The sequence below is a fragment of the Boleophthalmus pectinirostris genome, unplaced genomic scaffold (assembly GCF_026225935.1).
Source record: "Boleophthalmus pectinirostris isolate CB_2022bp ecotype Guang Dong unplaced genomic scaffold, ASM2622593v1 HiC_scaffold_10, whole genome shotgun sequence".
In the NCBI taxonomy this organism is placed as follows: Eukaryota; Metazoa; Chordata; class Actinopteri; order Gobiiformes; family Gobiidae; genus Boleophthalmus; species Boleophthalmus pectinirostris.
Genome location: NW_026570971.1, coordinates 23,760,039 through 23,780,626, shown reverse-complemented (window position 1 = coordinate 23,780,626; position 20,588 = coordinate 23,760,039). Strand labels below are relative to the sequence as shown.

General features: G+C 38.3%; 1 protein-coding gene across 1 annotated transcript in view; it reads right to left on the bottom strand.

Annotated features, from left to right (window-relative positions):
• The window catches only part of gfra4a (GDNF family receptor alpha 4a), a 62,717-nt gene extending 44,487 nt beyond the window's left edge, over nucleotides 1–18,230 (bottom strand). Inside the window, exons 1-3 of the mRNA XM_020921874.2 lie at nucleotides 18,179–18,230; nucleotides 17,763–18,050; nucleotides 14,971–15,051 (exon numbers count right to left, since the gene is read on the bottom strand). Coding sequence (XP_020777533.1) covers nucleotides 14,971–15,051; nucleotides 17,763–18,050; nucleotides 18,179–18,230 — 421 coding nt within the window. The remainder of the gene's footprint in view (nucleotides 1–14,970; nucleotides 15,052–17,762; nucleotides 18,051–18,178) is intronic.
• Between the last annotated feature and the right edge of the window lie 2,358 nt (nucleotides 18,231–20,588).

Sequence of the window (20,588 nt, the reverse complement as noted above, 5' to 3'; positions counted from 1 at the left end):
TTTGACCAAACTCAAGTTCAGCATTCATGGTTTAAAGTCGAGCTGTGAGTTACTTGAGGTTAAAGGGAAAATATTATGCATGATAAAACTTTCTGAGTTTTAAACCATGCTACTCTGTTCTCTCATTATTCATTTACTAAAAGTTATATTCACTGGCTAGGTATGGGCATTTGAGATGCTGCAGGCATATGTGGCAGCAAATGAGGCAGAAGACCTTCCAGAGGAAAAACTTTGAAGGAATGTGTGTCGAAGGACATACTGTATTTTTCGGACTATAAAGCACACAATATAAGGCACAATATCAATGATGTTGGATTCTCTCATCTATTTTCATACATAAGGCGCACAGGATTATAAGGAGCATTAAGTAAAATAAACGGACGACACTTGAGACTGATCTCTTAGCCCAGGCATCCACGATCCATTGGCAGATCGTGGTGTAACTCGCCTGGCGTTGCCTCCCTGTCTCAGTGAAAGTGTATTCTGAATGTGAATGTGGGTGGATCATTTAAGTTTGTTTTTTTAATTTCCTATGAGGATGACTCAAATATACATTGAGTAATAATCTGTTTGTGTCTTTGCACACATTTGTTTAGTTTTACAGAAACGAAACTTAAAGCCACATGGCTAATTTGCATAAACTGTAAGTGCTGAAAAAAACAGTTCTCTCCTTGTGCGCTGATGCGATCAGCTTCTGTTGGACACAACTCAGTGGAATATGTGTGCTCTCTCTGTGACAGAGGCTCATGTGAATCTTTTCAGAGATTATAACTCCACGAGGCTCCGAGCCGTAAATGTTCCGACAATCCATCAAGTGGTGCGGCCTCGTAGCTTACCAGAGTCGTACTAAAATATTTTGACAGATTTTTGAGTGCCGTGTACCACAGAGTCAGTAAGCACAACCAGAATTACATTAGATTACATAACATTACATTACATAAGGTGCACTGGATTATAAAATGCATTGTGGATTTTTAAGAAAATGAAAGGCATTTTAAGTGCGCCTTATAGTCCGAAAATATGGTAATCTCTTTCTACTAGGTGTTTGATTGACAGACATTGTAACCAATCAGATACTGTTTGTTTTAAGTTCGGTTGACAGCGTTACGTGTTTTAGTTGTTTTCAGTGTGTCGTGCGAAGCTTGTGGGTGCAAATCTCGAATGCCTATTAAAGAATTGAGTAGTGGTTTAAAAAAGGCACATATATACATCAACAGAGTGTTTTGAAGTTGGTAGCAATAGCAGATTATTGAAAATGTGTGTTTAAGAGCCAGTTAGATGTTTATTTGTAATATCGGGAAATGCTAAGTACCAGGTGCTAAGAGCCAGCTAACAGCCTGCTATTATTACAGAGCTATTATCACTTGTTTCTGGCGTGTTTGTTTGCATTTATAGAGTATATTATAATTTATACTTTTTTCCCTGTGTTTATATGTTTCAGGACCACACACACACACACACACATACAAAATACACACACAAAGTTCAACGTTTTTAATAAAAGTCATAAAACTTCATAATTTCTCATTGCGGTTTCTTACTGATGCAACATTTCATCACCAACCAAAATAAAAAAAACAGAGCGAAGTAAGAGCAAGACCTTTCTTTAGCGGGACCCCATTTGTATTACTATGCAATTTTTGATCAACTTTACTATTTACACTGAACACAATGTCAAATAAACATCTGCACATGTTAAAAGTTTATTGCGAAGAAGTAGAAGAAAGCATGTTATCTAGGGCAAGTCTCCCATAAAGTAATGCAAGCTGATGTAGTGTGCCCACAAAGTATGCAGACCTGACAGATGTGTGCCTGTGTGTGTGAGACAAACGGCCTGCAGCGCACACTTCACTGGGATTAGAAATATACATATAGGTTTTCATCTATAATCTGTGTCACTTCTTATACACTGGAGTACATTCAAAGCAATCCTTGAGCACAGATCCTAGAGCATAAGACTCCACATGATCACAGCTCACAGTCCAGGGGCGATAACAACACTATCTGTTTACTTCATTCACTGTATTATGTTATATTTACTGCAGCTTTAAAACTGTACTAAAGTTAAGTTTTGGTATGATCACAAACACTGTACTTTACTGTACAATTCACTCGGATACCATGTTAAAACAGGGAATATTACTGTTGGAGATTTCTAGTGAGGACTGTAAAATGTGTACTGGGACACTTCATCCAGACAATACTCCGGTCAGAGAGTAAAAATGGACACCAGAATGTATTTTGGAGGCTTTAATCTTTTTTGCTGTCTGTTAATCTATCCTTTCATCCGTACTATCCTTGCATCTGGTTATCTATAAACACATGACTCATATTACTAAGTGAAGTTACACACAGACATAATCAGTCTATGAGTCACACTTAAACAGTTCACATCAACAATCAGGTAAATTAATCAAGTTAATCAAGTTAATAAGCGTCAGAATATTACATAACAATTAAAGAAACTATTAGATATATGCAAACCCACTTCTGTCATAGACGCAGACTTCGAGAGGTTAAAGGTAAAGATCTTAAATGGACAGTTCTGAATTTAGGACATAGGACCTCATTTCCTAGTGAGCCAGAGTGCTGGAGACGTGTGGAGACACCATCCTTGTATTTGCAGAAGTCGCTGGTGCTAGGCTAGTGCATGTCAATGGCCATAGTTAGCCTGACACTAAAAACAGTCTTACACACTCAACAAAACACCTGAAGCAAAACTGTTATTATGCCAGACTGTCGATGTGAATGTGTTGATAGAATAATGTTTGAAATAAAATAACCTTGCATCACATGAATCATTGCATCTTGAGGGATTATTTTCTCATATATCAGGCCGCCGCTGCCAAGCTTTCTAACAGGAAGTACAACTCGCTGCTGCTGCTCAGACATATATCCTTCAAACGCAAGGTTGGTTTTACTTCTAAAATTATTTTATCAACACAGACTTTGACATCGACAGTCTGGCATTATAACTGTTTTGCTTCAGGCGCTTTGTGGAATGGGTAAAACTGTTTTTAGTGGCAGGCTAACTATGGCCATTGACATGCACTAGCCTAGCACCAGTGACTTCAGCAAATACAAGGACTGGATGGAATATTTTAAAAAGTGTCTCCACACGTCTCCAACACTCTGGCTCACTAGGAAATGAGGCCCTATGTTCAAAATTCAAAACAGTCCCTTTCAACTACAGCAGTTAGTCCACAAATAACAGCGCCGTCATGGTAACAGTGATAGGATTACCATGGTGCTCCTAAGGACCCTGAGGTGCCTATGAATGCCTGATCTAAATAAACAGTTACTGATCTAACAGTTTTACTGGGGAATTTACAACAATTACAATGGATCTAAAAATCAATGTGTATAATGTTTGAGGTCAAAGAGGTAAAAAGGCAGGAGATGTTAAATGTTAATGGTCCTATAGTACACAAACTTGACTCTTGTGAGCTTTAAAATGTTAGGATCTTGTTACCTCCTTAAAAGCATTATTATTAGTCTCCCATCTCCAAAGCTCAAAACGCTGTTCAACCTTGTGATGTAATAAAGTGGTACTTTTCAAGTTAACCTTTCACCTTTAGTTGACTATGAGCAAATCCAGGGCTGAAATTATCCAAATAATTCTAGTGAAGATGTATGGACTTTAAAATACAATGGAGCACTTCTTGTATTACCACAACGGTACTCTACCTTGTTTTCAGTTTGAGAGAAGAACTAAACATGCACAAATGAAACTAAACACAACTCCAGGTATGTTTTTGATGAAGAAACAACATTATAACATACAGTAGATGAGAAAAAAATATAACAATTTTAAGATGAGCCCAAAATTAGAGCTTTGTGTTTGGCCAGAAAATCGGTTGATCGTGCAGAGCTGTAAATCAATATTACTGTCTCTAATACACAATGTCCAAACAACAATATTATGGGCTCATTTACATTTCCAAACACGTATCGACATGCACTGGTTAATGTATTCAATTAATTAAAGCTGTCATGAACACAGCTCTTCAATCTAACAAAATAAATGAATAAATGAACAAATAGAAGACAAATCTTATCCACTTTGACTGACTGAACTAATTAAAATTAATGAAGAAATGACAGTGCTATACTCTTTACCATGTACAGTGGATTTATCATTGTTGACATGATAAGGCATGGTGGACGCTGCATCTTCCTACAGAACAAATGATGGATGATAATGTCAGTGCTGTTTTAAAATAATATGACTTTTTGATTAAGTGTCACTAATGGAAGAGAGAATCTAGAGAATCTAACAAAATATGGTTAGCCTTTTTCCATTGTGAGATTGAGTTAGGAATTAATGTGTTTATTTATCAGTGACAATACACACAAGAACATAAATACATCTTTACGTCTAGTAAAGATGTATTTTCAGTCATAATTTAAAGGGCCCATATTACGCTATTTTCTGATCTGTGTTAAAATGTTGTTTCCTCATCAAAACAGACCTGGAGTTGTGTTTTGTTTCATTCACATGTTTAACACACACATACATACAATACAGGAAGTGCTCCACTGTGCTTTTAAACTCCAAAATACACCTTCACTAGAATCATTTCAGCACTGGAATTGCCAGTCTTTACAAAACAAAAGAGAAAAGGTAGCTGTTAACTTGAAAACTATAGCTTCATGACATCACAAGGTGGAACAGAGAATTCAAATGTTTGGAGATGTACTAATAAAGGATTACTCAAACTGTGAATGAAATAAAACACAATTCTGGGTTATGCTTTTGGGGAAGTAACAGCATTATAACATGGTTTAAAGTGCACAAGAGTCAATCTTGCATAATATAAAACAGACATATCAAACTCTGGCCCGGGGGCCAAATTTGGCCCATGATATAATCATATTTGGCCTGTGAGATCATATCAAATATGTCTTAGAGCTGGCTCACCTGCTACAGATAGGCTATAGAGACATTATTTATTTAAAATGTTCTTATTAATTTATATTTATACTTGTTCTGGATTCAATGTTTAAGCAAAACTATTATTAAACATTTATTTTAATCAGAAAAGGTTTAACATTACAGATCTCAAAAGAAGAGAAAACATGCAGATGTTGTTGAAATTTTTCAATAAATATTTAGTTTGGCCCACGGCTTAGTCCCAGCTTTTAATTTTGGCCCTCTGTGAATTTGACTTTGACACCCTGATATAAGACATTTAATATGGGTGTAGTTGTAGTTTTAGACCTGTTTAGTTCTGGTTTAACCTTGGTTTGGTTTGGCTTTGTTCTGGTTTCGTTGAGTCCATGTTCAGTGTTGGATTAGCCTTGGTTTAATATTGGTTAAGACCTGGTTTAGTCCTCACTTTTGCAGTATTACAGTATTACCTGGACCTACTCAGCTTTTATTGAGCTATAAAGCCATTCCCTGTACCTTCCAAATTTCCAAATTTATAGTCTAAATTTAGAGTCCCTAGTCCACTTTTCCCATAAAGCTCAAAACTCATCATCCATAAAACAAATAAAAATGTCCCTATGTAAATTGTGCACTGCTGCTGTCACAACTCTTTGACTTTTCTAAGCGATGTGTCCGCTGTAGTTTGAACACTGTCCTCTTAAAATATAATGATGCAGAGTGACTGCAGAGAGAGCGTCTTTGAGAAGGGGTCACCCGTCTGGAGTGAGCGAGGGCTGCTAGAACACCGTAAAAACACCCATTAATCACCTCTTTGTGTTTTGGCAGTTCTCTAGTCGAGATGCACGGCGCCGACTCCAACTCTGACCTCCACACGGCAGAGAATTTACGAGGAGGAGGAGGTACAGTGGGAAGAGTCCAGTGCTGCAGTAATTCAAAACAGGCTTAAACAGCTCGGGCATATTATTAAAGCTTATGGGTGAGGTCAAAGGTCGTGTGATTTATGGGGTTTTAAATGGGGGACTCAATGCAAAGCAGCTCTTCCTGTGATGTGTATTGTACCTCTAGCATATTTAATCACACTCTTTTATGCACAGGTAATAGGGGAAAGAAGAACAAAGATTGATTTCTTGAGAGGGATTATTTTGTTTGTTCAGCAAAAGATGGACTGTGTAACTTTTCTGGCAGAGTGTTTGTCACCCGTTTCATTCCACGAGAAGCTATTGTTTTGCCTCAAATGTTTCACAGTATGGCATTAAACTTGTATCTCAGTGAAAACAAGCAGGTGACATTTCCATGCCAAGATACAGAGTTAGATTTCTCAAGATATTTTGGAGCAAAACAAATATTATATAACTGAATAAATGCAAGATTGAAGAATATTAAGGTCATACTGTGAATCATTCAAGCCAATGCAACAACATCACCATGGAGACAAGCAGGTGAAGGACACTCTATACCAGAAAAGTTACATCAAGCACCTTTAAGTATTGAATAAAACCTCTTCACATGTACTTATGACCCATGTAGACACTTGTGTGTCACTTGATGCTAAATGGATATAAAAGCAAATACAATTCATTCTGAAAGATGGTAGAAGTTTAACATTGCTCAGATTAAAGGTGCACAATGTAACTTTTCAGTTTGAGGGTCTGGCACCTGCTTGTCTCACAGGTTCCACATTATTGAATTAAACTTCTAAGTCCATGGAGACAAGAATGTAACCAGGCCAAGGTACAGGTCAGATCTGTAGAAAAGCGACCCTGCTTACAGTACCATATTTTTCAGACTTAAAGGCGCACTTAAAATCCTTTAAATTTCTCAAAAATCTACAGTGCACCTTACAATCTTCATGCTTTAATTCTGGTTGTACTGTACTGACCTGGAACCGATTTTATGAGGTACACGTTGCTCAAAAATCTGTCAAAATGTTTTAGTACGACTTTGGTAAACTATGAAGCCGCACCGCTTGATGGATTGTCAGAGCATTACGGCACCGTAATGCCCAAAGCTGCATTAAACACATTAGTGTTCTATGTATATTTGAGTCCTCCTTGTAGGAAATAAAAAAACAGGCTTAAATGATTCCTCCCACATTCACCTTCATAATACACATTCACCAAGACAGAGAGGCAACGCCAGGCACGTTACGCCACGATCTGCCAATGGATCATGGACCTCTGAGCTAAGGGATCAGTCTCAAGTGTCATCCGTTAGTTTCACTTAAAGTGCCTTAATAATCTGGTGCGCCTTATAGTCTGAAAAATATGGTAAGCATGTTCTTCAGGGTATTTTTGAGCAATAAAACACCTGTAATGAAATAAAGGGATGCTAAATAAAGGTAGGTAAAAGTATGCATGTTTAAAGCCTTACTGTGAACTATGTGTGAACTATTCCAGGCAAAGTAATACTGTTTCTGTGGAGTCAAGTATCTCCAGAAGAGTTACATAGTGCATCTTTATGTTGGTTTTTATCCAGGTCTGCACTCATTGGTCTGCACCTATAAGGTAACTTCCCCCTCCAACATTGCGCCCTAAATCATTATAAATCATACTGGCAGTGGTTGGAACTAATGTCGGTGGCTGGTAAAACTTACCAACCACAATATTTTTTTTTTGTAACTATTATTAAATTTCTCCCTCTTGCAAAAATAGACACTGCAGAAGACAATGAGACATGCTTCTATTTGAACAGAATGGATTCACAAAATGAGAAAGCTACTATCTCTGGTTAGAAACACCATTGAATATATGCAGTGCACCTTTACGCCTTGGGGACCTCATTCCAAAAATTACCCTGCAACTTCTCTTGGTATTCAAACATATTTGGTCTTAGTAACTTAAATTCACAATTAAAAACAGATTACGATTCCCTGCCTGCTCGTCCTTATGCGAACAAGGTTACATATACTTATTGACGTTGGCTACAGCTCGCGCTAAATAAAATGACATTAGTATCTGCCCAGAAGCATTCTTAATGTTAATAGCTCATTGAGATGCGTCCGAGGAGCTGAGAACTCGAGTGAAATGCCTGGGAGAAAAACATTAGGGCCAACTGTCAAAGCTCAAACACTGCGGCGGTAATAGGAGGAAATGACATAGCTGTACACGGTTTAATACAGGTTAGGGAAAGCCTCTCCTGCCTCAATCATCTGCATTATGTAACAGAGAAGCGACTATAAAAGGCTATATTTGCCACGCAGGAATAGCAGGAAACAGATGGCACGTGAAGGGTTAAGGAGGATTACAGTATATGAGTGTAGCAACTGTAATACACGGAGTGGATGTAAATGAAGCCTGGAGAGTGAATCGTGCGACTTATATCACTTGTTTGTTAGTGTGAGTTTGTTTTGACAGTGCATATAAATACATCACATTGTGTTGGTGTAAAATATACTGAACTAGGTGAAGGAATACAAAACAGTACAGTACAGTATATATGTAATGGAAAAGCATAAGATATTTGAATAGGCAACACTGAAATCTCACTTATCTTTTTTTCTCACTCTCATACAAAGTCGCTGGAAGTCTTTTTTTTTTGTGAAAAAGTTTTTTTTTTTAAACCCTCTTAGCCTATATCAAATATAAATAGATTGAAATTCAACATTTTATTGACATATACACTTTAATATATGACAATTTAAGAACAATGAAAGAACAATTTAAGAACAAAATAAAACTCTCCCTCTCAGCACCTCCACTTCCCTTGGCCATGGGCTCATACACTGTATAAACAAGTGGACTAAGTGAGTGTGATGTCACCCATAGCATTCAGCTCCAGTCAAATGAAGCCCATTGAGGCTTGCAGTTAAGCAGTTTGACCTATCTGCTACTAATGTTCATGTCTTGAAATAAACAAATCAGCAATATTAAAACACCAGGATCATGCAGAGTGGGTTAATATGAACATTTTAAGACCAAATTGACAAGTCTGATAGGAGCAGTTACAGAGAGAGCTGTGACAGTTTCTCAGTACGAAGTGAACTGGCACACACTGGCCAGCGGGTTAGCTATGTCTATTCATATATACAGTCTATGCTCTGGCTAGATAAATCTGATTTTTTGGTTATTTTCAAGACAGTTTTAAATATCTGGTATGGATTTAAACTTTTAGCCAGGCTGGCACCACCTAGTACCTCCGCTCAATTTCATTTCTCTCCAGCGACTAGGTCAGGAATCGAAATACACTAGACGGTTTGCAAGAACCCCAGAAGTTGTAAACCGAGCACCGACCAATCAGTGAAGAGCTGTGAGGCCATGACGTCAAACTCAAGTGTCTGTTTGGGTTTCGTTTTTGTGGTACAAAACACAACAGTAAACAAAGAGGTCGAGATGGATGTAAACGAAGACAGACACTCAGTGTTGGCAACAATTCTCAAGATCAAGGATTAAAAGCCGTGGTGAATTTTATAAATAGGAAAGACGTTATTGCCCTTCTTCCTATGGGATTTGGAGCATTACATAGGTCATGACCAAATAGCAGGGATTGGTTAAATAAAAAAAGTACCCACTTACCGTCGAGCGAACGAATCCTAATGCTGCGAGGTATGAATCAGGCTAGTAAACTTTTATGCTGTTGAAAAACTGCACTCAAAAACCACTGGTACTCTGCTTTTGTCGATGCTAATATAGACTAACCGGTCAGAAGCAATGCAACCAACACAGGTCATGATAAGTTATTGGGTTTGGTTAGAAGCGCTGAGCAGCAGGATTCTTTTAATGTGAGTATCTACTGCACTTATTTCAGTTATTTCACTTTTTGTTTTCTCTAGTACAAATATATCTCTATAGCTGTGTAAACGGATAGAGATTATAAGCTAATGAAGCGTGGCCTCTGTCTGAGTGCTGTTATCATGATCATTACACTTATGGCAGGCGCAAATGCACTGGACTCTAATCACTTGGTTTATACCATTATGTTTCTCAGTCTTTTTAATCTCACTGACTCACTTTGTCAAGGGGAGATAACACAGAACATAACTGCATCTTTCTTATGAAAAAAGACAACAATTCTTTTGTAAACCATTTAAGTCCAGTATACTTTTATTTTTTCTGTATTGGAATAATATCAGTTTAAGATCAGCTTTTTATTTATCAAATACACAAAGATATTTCCTTCAACTTTCAGAAGCCATAATTTGAAACCCTAATATGCAATCACTAACTCATTTTTCATTACCGTATTTTTTGGACTATAAGTCACTTTTTTTTTTCATGGTTTGGGTGTTTCCTGCAACTTATACTCCGGTGCGATATATTAAAATGTTCACACTGACAGCCGTGAGAAGCTCTAGGCTTGTGTGTCAGTGTCAGCTCCACCTATTACTCCAGTCCCTCTGTCACTTCACTCTACTGCGCATGTCTCCTGCAGAAAGAGCCTCTGTCCTGCTGCAAGTAGTGAAATATGCAGCCGAAAACGGTGATCGAGCAGAAGAAAGAAAGTTTGGAGTGAGGAAGAAACTTGTGGGGGACTGGTGGAAAGCGGGGATGGAGAACACAGCTTCACGGTAACCGGGAGGGTGCACCATTCAACTTTCCTGGAAGTCAGTGGATGGACTGACAACTGGACTTCAATGACAATTGAAACCATCCTGTTGGGATTCAGAAAGGCCGGAATAATTCTAACTGAAACTGATGCTGAGTCTGATGACATCTACATAGAAGAGGAAGTGGTGCTTTGTTTATCTCCGGAGGTTGTGGAGTTGCTCAGAAGTGACACTGAGGATGAAGAATTCAGTGGATTTAGTGATTTGGAGTGAGATGGAGAGTTTGGTAAACTTGTTCTGTTCTGTTGTTTATGCTATAGTTCAAGTCCTGGTCTCTGATTTTATAAAATAAATTTCCCCCAAAAAGTGCAACTTATATAGGTTTTTTCTTCTTCATTACACACTTTTTGGCTGATGCGACTTATACTTTGGAGCAACTTATAGTCTGAAAAATATGGTATATTGATTGATCTTGACTTTCGATTCAATTTTATATCATAGGTGCTTTTCTTTTGGAGGATCCGCTAACTGCTTGTCTCCATGGAGATGTTATTGCTTTACCTGGAATGTTCCATAGTATGGCATTAAACACATCTAGCGTTTATTCAGTATGGGTATTTCTATTGCTCAAAAATACAATAATTCTCTCAGTAAATAGAGGTGCCTCTCCACAGATCTCACCTGTAATGCAGCCTGTAGTTGTCTCCCTTGAGGTAGCTAATTTTAATCTATTTAATTTAATCTATCTATTGTGGAACATTCTAGACAAAGCAATAACAAGTTATACAGTGCACTTTAAAATAAAAAATGCATCAAGTGACAGAGAATTTAATAAATAAATAAAAACATGATGAATTTTGATTAAGTGCCAGGTTTTTATTCAACTTTTTGATTTTTACACACACTGATTCTGTCTTCTAGCCACTAAATAACCCAAAGTGTGCACAAACGTCTATACAGATTCTATTCAGATCACCTCTTCGTATTTTTAGTAAACAAACTGCGTCTGGCTGTGACACTTCCCTTTCATTCGTCCTCCCTCTCCTCCCCTCGCTCACTCGTATCCCGCGGCAGCATTAAAGTAAATGGGTAATTAGTGCGTGCCTTTGGGGGAACAGCAGTGCGGAGGAGGCCCCGGGCTGGCCCATAGGCACACACAGCACAGACACCGCAGACTGGGAGCTCAGAGAGGGCCTGGCTTCAAACAACACTAACTACATACAAACACACTTCAAACGCAGCAATATGCATGTCTTTATTGTGTTCAACCGCTTCCATTTATAGAAGTGTCATGATGTAAGAAAATAAGATTATGTCAAAATGTCAAAGGATTAGATTACACTGTTTTCTGATCTATGTTATGATGTTCCACCTTGTGATGTCATGTGGTAATACAGCGAGTGCTCACTGTGTTTTTGAACTCCACACACCTTCACTAGAATCAGTTGGATGATTCAGCCCTGGCATTGCCAATCTCTACTGAACTACACAACCGGTCCAAAGTTTTAGAACACCCTAATTTTTCCAGTTATTTATTGCAGTTCAAGTCGTGTAAGTCCAATGAAGAGCTTGAAATGGCACAAACGGAAGAACTGAACAGCCAGAGGTTAAAAGATAAAAGATACAAAACACAAGTCCAAGCTCTGGCAAAACTACCTCAGGAAAAAAGAACAAGATGGTAAACTTGAAAACAGCACACTGTCCAGACTTAAACCCCATCGAGCTGGTTTGGGATGAACTGGACAGACGAGTGAAGCACCTACAAGAGCCGCAGATTTATGGGAACTTCTGCAACAGATTTGGGATGAACTTTCTGAACAATATTTGATTTCTGTTGTAAAAAGAATGAGCCACAAGTGTGTTTAGCTCTTATACAGTCGTCCCTCACTATAACGTGGTTCACCTGTCGTGACTTCGTTGTTTCGCTGATTTTTTTAAGTGCTTTTTTTACTGTGTATGAACTTGAATTGTGTTCCTCCTCCTGCGTCCTGATTGGCTAAGGGACTGTAGATCACTGTCAATTAATCTCCTCCGTGCCGTGTCTCCTGTACAGTACAGAATGTGTTCAGTTTGCCACATTTACATAAGTGCTCGATCTCTAGCAGTGTGATTCTAAAGTGCTGTATGTTTGCAAGTTTTCTCCCTGACAAAACCCACAATGCAGACGAAACGTTCTGCACCAACAAAGGCTCCTGCAGTCGCACCCAAAAGGCAGAGGAAGATGCAAACCATCGCACAAAAAGTTGGACTTCTGGACGTGCTGAAGGAAGGTACAAGTTACGCGGCTGTAGGGCGACATTATGGAATAAATTAATCTTCCGGTCGTTACATAAAGAAGGAAGAAAATAACAAAAGGACGATAGCAGCAATAAGTTTAAAGAAGGATCCAAAAATGGTTGTAACTGTCCTGTCTGAGAAAAGTTTAAAGTGTGTGATGAGGGGTTTTCCAGCCTTAAAACACATATAATAAGTGTAAAGCTGACTACTGCTAGATTTCACCTATTGTGGGTTATTTTTAGAATGTAACCCCTGTGATAAATGAGGGACCACTAACTGCCAAAGGTGGACACTTTCATGAATCAAAAGTTTACAATACATTTTGGTCAACAGAAAACAATAAACAGAAAAAATAAAAAATGGAAAAAGTGTGGTGTTCTAAAACTTTAGACCGGTAGTGTAAATGTAAAAGGTGGCTGTTAACATCAAAAACACCACTTGAAGATGGAACAGAATATTTTGAGCTTTGGAGATGTAGACAGACTAACAACAAGAGTTATCGTATTTTCCGGGCTATTAGGCGCTCTGGATTATAAGACGCACTGTCTTTAAATGGCCTATTTTCAAACTTTTTTCACAAATAAACCGCACCGGTCTCTAAACGAAATACAACAGTTGGATGGGTCAGTCGGACTTTGTTTGGTGCGTTCACGGTGACTCTGGGCTTTGTTCAGTTGTGGCGTGTAGGGAGGGTGCTGTCTGGGACCGCTGGATTGTCAGCGTGTTCGCAGTGAGTGTGTTTACATGCACATCAATAACCCGGTTATGATCGGGTTTTTTGAGTATCCCGGTTTCTTGATGGTGCATGTATACGCAGTAACCCGGTTTCAGTAACCCGGTTATGGCAGTATCCCGGTTATTAGAAACCGGGTTACTGTAGCTGGTTTATTCCGATAGTAACCGGGTTACTTGTGGCATGTATACGCAGTACCCGGTTACTGCAACATAAAGTTGAGTGCGCATGCGTCCAAAAGACACTTTCCAGCCTTTCACCACAACAGTAGTCACATAAATAAATTGACCAACATAAATAAAGTGACCAAACGAGTGAAATGACTGTAAAATTAAAGAGCTGCGCTAAACCTGCACACGTACAATCTGCACTCGTACGACCTGCACTCGTGTGACGCTGAAAAGCTAAAACATGAACTATCTCCTATACTCACGAAACACACTTACCATCATTAGCGCCTCTTACACACATAATCCACAGAGTCGTGTCATTTAGTCCAAAAGAAACTGATCGCATCAGCGGCGCAAGGAGCGAGTTGTTTTTATCACCGCTAACAGTTTATGCTAATTAGCCAAACGGTCTTAAGTTTCGTTTCTGTAAAACATAAACAAATGTGATCACAGCTGAATTATCTGATCAAACGGGCTGATGTGTCTATAGTGTTTATGGTTTATATGTTGTAAAGTTGAGTTTATTTATGCAGAAGATTTTAATGAAGAATCTGCACAGTGGATTGTGGGAGATCTCGTAGCTCCTTAGCTTCTTATGCTAAAGGAGCTCACGGTTTGTATTTTTCCTGGTTTATGAAATTGATTTAAGTTAATTTTTGCGCCTGCGCATTTGTAAGATTATGTCAAGAAACCCGGATACTCCATTTGATCATGTATACGTATGAGTATGAGGATCCCGGTTTCTCAGTGCGCATGTATATGCAGTAACCCGGATACTGACATAACCGGGATATGGCTAATAACCGGGTTATTGATGCGCATGTATACGCACTCAATGACTCAGTTGTTCAGTTGTGTCTAGAAGTGGCACATTGCACTCGCTTTTTCGGTTCGTTCCTCCGTTCCGTTCCTCGTCCACGTGGAGTGATGAGTGTGTCTACGGGTGTGTTGCGCTGCGCAGTCACTGTCTGCTCCGTGCGTGTTTGCGCTGCGGGTGGTGCGGCTTTGTAGTTTACTGAAGTCGTGCTGGGACATCCGAGTGGATTCATGTATAGGACTCTAGATTGCGGGGTGCGCAGTCTTTTTTTGATGAGGTTGGAGGCTTAAGAGCACACCTAATAGCCCGGAAAATATAGTACTCAAGACTATGTAGAAAAATAACTTTTAAGAAGACAAAATTAAAAATATGGTGAGATTGTGAGGAAAATTATTGTACCAAAAAAAAAAATAAATAAAAAAAAATAAAGGTGTTTTAGTATTATTATGACAGTGCAAAACAAATTGAACTGAACTCTTGAGTTTCAACAATTCTTTTTAGAAATGTTTAAGGCTTCAATGAATGGACACAAATATCTGTTAATTCATAAATGTCATATTTGTGAATGTATAGTGTAGATTATATGGACCAGAGCCTCACCTGCAGCGATAGAGGCCAGTCTCACATAGTCAGAGCCCCTCTCCTCTGGTTCATAGGGATAGTCCTCCACCAGGCTCAAACCTACAACACAACACATACCAGGAAATCCATGTGAATCCACTGTCAATGTAACCAATGTACTCACTTAGTCCATGCAATTTGGGTACTCTTACTAATATTTTTTGCAAGTATTGGGTGTATAAAATAGGTCATTGTTTTTTTTTGTTTTTTTGTTTTTTTTTTGGTGGTCATTCCAAGACTTTGGTCACATTCTTTTATTTGATTTGTTGTGATGTAAATATGCCTAGCTGTTTTGGAGTCTTTCTAACTCCCTTTTATTGCTACAAAATACACCTCACTGGGATTGCCTTTCCACAGATCTGACCTGTGGCTTCTCAAGTTCCAGAAAAGCTACATACTACACCTTTAAAGTGAAATCTGTGTGCTGTCTGATTAAATATTGTAATATGAAGAATTTTAATCAACCACATTTTTGTTGAATTCAAAATGAGCTTCTTCCCTCAGGTCATGGTTATAATTAGGTAAATCAGAAAATTAAACATCATAATATTGAAATAATACAGCCTGTATATTCCCAGTTAGAACATAATGTAAAAACTGGAAATAGATGTGTTTCTTAAAGGTCTTATATTATGGAAAATTGATTCCTGTGAGCTTTAAGTCAAGGTATAATGTTGGTACCTCCTCAAAAACTTTTTTGGATTTTTGTTTGTTTCATTCTTTTTTGTCTGAGCAATCATTTATTATTAGTTTGTTTAAATCTCCAAAACACATTGTTCCACCTTGTGATGTCACAGTAGAGCTAGTTTTCACATTAATATCTATTGTTTACCTTTAGTTTTAGAGATTGGAAATTTGAAAGCAGAAATCATCCAAATGATTCTAGTGAAATTGACTTTAAAAACACAGTAGAGCACTTCCTGTATTACCGCATGGCATCACAACGTGCAACTGAATGTTTTATGTGTGAGAGAATAAACTAAGCCTAAATATGGAGAATCTGAGTGTGAATGAAACAAACACAACTCCAGGTTTGTTTGTGATGAGGAAACAACATTATAACAAAGATCAGATCCATTCTTCATCTTATAACCAGAAGCTTCTGACAGGCCTGCAGTTCTATAACATTGACTGTTGTGCAGAGGCCCGTCACAGCACACTGCAGCTAAATGTGCTTTAATTAAAAATCGTTTGGGTCTTATTCATGAGTCATCTCGAAGACTGCCTGTAATAATCTTCACCCTGGCACTGGACACAGGTTTTTGGAGTTGGTGTTTGTATAATGCAGCTGAACAGATGTGGAGGACTTTGGGCAATAAAACTCCTTTACTATGGCCATAAAAAGTTGGATTGTTGTTAAAAGAGATAAGGAACAGTAGATACAGGCACTTGATAGGATGCTGATTAAGTTCCTTTGTTCATGTTTGTTCAATTAAAGCTGCAGTACCCAGTGTTTTTCTTATTGATGACTAATGTGTGTTCCCCCCAAAAGTGAAAGCAGATGCACACTGACAGCATGTAACTGTGAAACTTTTTAACAGTCATTTAGTAAGAGCTGTGCGCAAAAAACCAAACAAAAACAAAAACAAACAAACAAACAAACAAAAAGGTAACAGTGAGGTAACAGTTCAAATATATACTTTCTCCTTCCATGGTTTTGTGTAATGTTCAGTTGGTCAAGAAATGAAAAGTACTAAATCTTAAACTTTCAACAAAACATCCTTAGAGAGATCCACGTGATGAAAAATTAGGACTGTTGTCATAACAATTAACAATTTTATAATAAAATACATATGGCCTTCCTTAAAATCTGCTTTCTATCTTATATGCAACATTTTGAGGACTTTTTGCCATCCTAAAGATGCAATATTTAGAAATTCTTATTCGCTATAGCAACAGTCCAAACTTGTCATCATTTTGAAACTCGTGGATAGCTGTAACCTATGAATAGGACACTGTAGCTACTATTTTGGTTTAGTAAAAATCTGTGACATTTTTTGCCTTTTTATATTTAAAGTTATTTTAACAAAGTCACAGGGAATTCAGGATATACCCAGTGAGTCTGAGCTAAAGTGACTGTGTGTGTCATTAAAGTGTGTGTTATCCACAGACTGTGTGTGTGTCATTAAAGTGTGTGTTATCCACAGACTGTGTGTGTGTGTCATTAAAGTGTGTGTTATCCACAGACTGTGTGTGTGTGTCATTAAAGTGTGTGTTATCCACAGACTGTGTGTGTGTGTGTGTCATTAAAGTGTGTGTTATTCACAGACTGCAGAGTGCTGGGAGCGCTCCTCAGGCTCAGACTGTTTGTGTAGCAGAGGAGCACTGCTGTGGAGGCCAATGCACACGAGTACTCACCAGCTGGTATCAGTACGAGTACTCATAAAACCACAAGTATAGTTTACTACAGTCAATAGTCATGTGTGTAATTACAATGTGTTCAATGGGAAATCGTCTCCATCTCCACAATCCATCTCAATTAAAGGTGCACCATGTAACTGTATTCTGGTAGAGGCTCCATCACCAGCTTGTCTCCATGGAGATTTTATTCCGTTACTATTTTCCATAGTATGGCATTGTTAAAGTGGCAGGTGACAAGTTATACAGTTCACATCTGGAGAGGCCACCCTGTTGTTTGTTGTTTTTCAATATATTTTCTTTGCAATAGATGGAAAAAAAAAATGCAAAAACATCTCCAGGGACCACCAGAAAAAGTTACATAATGCACCTTTAAACCATACAGGATGTCACCATAGTAACGTTTGTCTCACCCTGCAGCACGAGTCCAGACTGGTGCAGGCTCCAGTAGATGCTGAGGCAGTTCTTCTCCTTCTTCATGCCTCTTTTGCACTGACAGCCGTGAAGGGGCGTGGCCAGCAGAGCCGTCATGGCGTTCTCACACTGAGTCCTGGCCCCGGGGCCGAGTTTGACGCTACCGTCTCCCGCCACACACTGTCTGAGGGTGCGGAGGCGGGGGCTGCAGCTGTCATCACTGGAGCAGGTGTCACCTGCCCGCAGGCAGTCCCACCCAGAGGAGCCCAGGGCCACGCCGGGACCTCCTGTCAACACACACACACACAGAAATTCAAGTCAAATATTCAGAACTTTTTAAACATAAACAAAACATATAATAAAAAAATATTGGAGACATAAACACACTTACACATCCATCATCCTTCACATTCACCTTTCAGAACATTCTCTAACAAGCAGCACTGTCCATCATCCTCTACTTTCATTTTCAGAGACGGAATGTTTTATCCATAAGTTTCAGAATGATGAAAAAATAGGTAAGTTGCTGTAGCAATTAACAATAAAAACTGATTTCTTGAGTTCTTAAAGACCATACAAGACCAGGCAGTTGTGTAGATGACTTGCAGCTTGCAGCCAAAACATGTCAACGGGGTAATACAATCTCCTACTGTATTATCTCAAAAAAGTACAAAAGACAAAATGAAATTTTTTCGAATGAAAAATGAAACCCCATAAAGTCTATTGTAAAAGCAGAGCTATGTGACTAAATCCTTTCACATGGTTTAAAAACCCTGCACTCTAACTAGGAGTGTGAATAGAACATATCTTACAAAGAACAAGCAGCAGCACTTCCTGTCGCAACCAAATCGTTTTTTCCCCTGAATCATTCTACTGTCAACTTCTTTACAAAACCATTTTAAAATCAAACCCAATCAAAAAATATAATGCAACAAAATTATAAATTCCAGTCCAGACCTAAGATCTGACCATATACACTGCTCTTATAGTTTTTATTATCACTCATAAAGGAGATTAGAATGTGAATCAATAAATACACAACCGCACAATACAGTACATGAGGCTTTTTCAAACAGAATGATATTTTTGGGAGGTCAGTACTTTTTCTTTGCACTACGGGGAATTATTTTGTTAGTTTTCAGGCTATGCAGATATCTATTAATTGCAGCTAAAAAAAATAAAATAATTAATAATATTGAGTTTTTAGAATTTTTTTGTGGTTTAAATCTGCTCTTAGGTTACTGTATCAATGGTATAAATTAGTTTCAGCATTATCGTTTCTCATCTGTATTTACTTCAGCAGTATATCCCACTTCAAAATGAGTTCTGGTGACAGGCCTGATGGCGTAAAGCTCATTAGATTACAATAACAGTTTTTGTCTTTACACCCACATTCATTGACCAGTGCACTAAAAATGAGTAACAAGGCTGCTTAAGTTTAGTGAAGCTTATAATTGAAAATAAAAGTTAGTCTGTTGCTCTTGCCGAGGGTGATGGGTTAGTTTGGGGCGGTGAAGGAGGAGAGTTTAGTCAACACAGATTTTTGTTGCTCTGCCTGAAGCCAAAATTAAAGTGAACCTTTTACCCATTTGTAAAGATGTAGTCCCATTCATTTTTAAATGAGCTCAAGTGCTTGGCAGGGTTTTATATTTTATTTCACAAAAGCTCCAGCTCCAGTCTTTCCAAAGAGCAAAGATGTACAGTAAGTAAACACTGATGTATGGTCAAAGCTCTTTTAGTTCTTACAGGGTCAAATGAGCCTGTTGTGCTGTCTGCATCTACTTTATTGTCTGTGAATCAGGAAGTGCTCTGTTAAATGGTTAATGGTCACATTTTTATGTAGAGCTTTGCCACAGTGAAGGCACTTTACGTCACCAAACCACTCACCCATTCACACACACATTCATACACCAGCGTATGCAGACACTGAGGGCGAGGGGGGTTAATTGTCTTGCCCAAGGACACAACAACAGCATTCTGTGAGAGCTAGTATCGCACCACCAACCTGTGGGTCAGTGAATATGACCACTCAAAAAAAACTGTACCAGCTGAGCTACTCTTGCCCCGTTAGCATGCTAGTTGTTGCTAGAGTTACCGTGATGGCACAAAGCACTTATAAACTAATTGCTGTGAATAATTAAGATGCTAAAATGTGTTGAAAGTGAAGAATAACTTTGGACCACTGCAAACTGCAAACTGTTTAAAATGACACTATCTTTAAGAGAGTAAAATCATGTCCAGTGTCTTTCAATGTGTATATATTTTTGCATTGTGCCCCAAATAAATAGAGCAAGTTAGATGTGACATTATTAATAAATCCTGACTGAAGTCATGTGACCTCCTGTAACATGGCCGCCTGTCAAGATGAGTGTTTATGAGGAGAGTGGAGTTAAGCTGTTAGGTGCTATAATTACATACTCTTACTGAAGACTGGTACTTGTCAACATGACACAATATTGACATTTGAAGTACTTTTCAGTTTCATATAAAGTCAGCTCTCACTTTTGCCATTTATGATTCATTACATGATGACACTAATTTCTGTAGGTGAGAACACGCATCTGTTTGCTTACATTGCAGTATTAGTAGGTTTTAGAAAACACTGGAAAGAGCGCGGTTTCAAGATCCTATATTATGCAAAATGAACTCTTGAAATGTTAGAATGGTATTACCTCCTCAAAAACATACTGTACTTGGAGTTGTACTTTGTTTCATTCACATGTTTGAGTAATCCTTATTATTAGTTTGTCTAAATCTCCGAAACTCAAAATGCTCTGCTTCACCTTGGGATTTCATGTAGTGGTAAGTAAGTTAACAGCTACAGT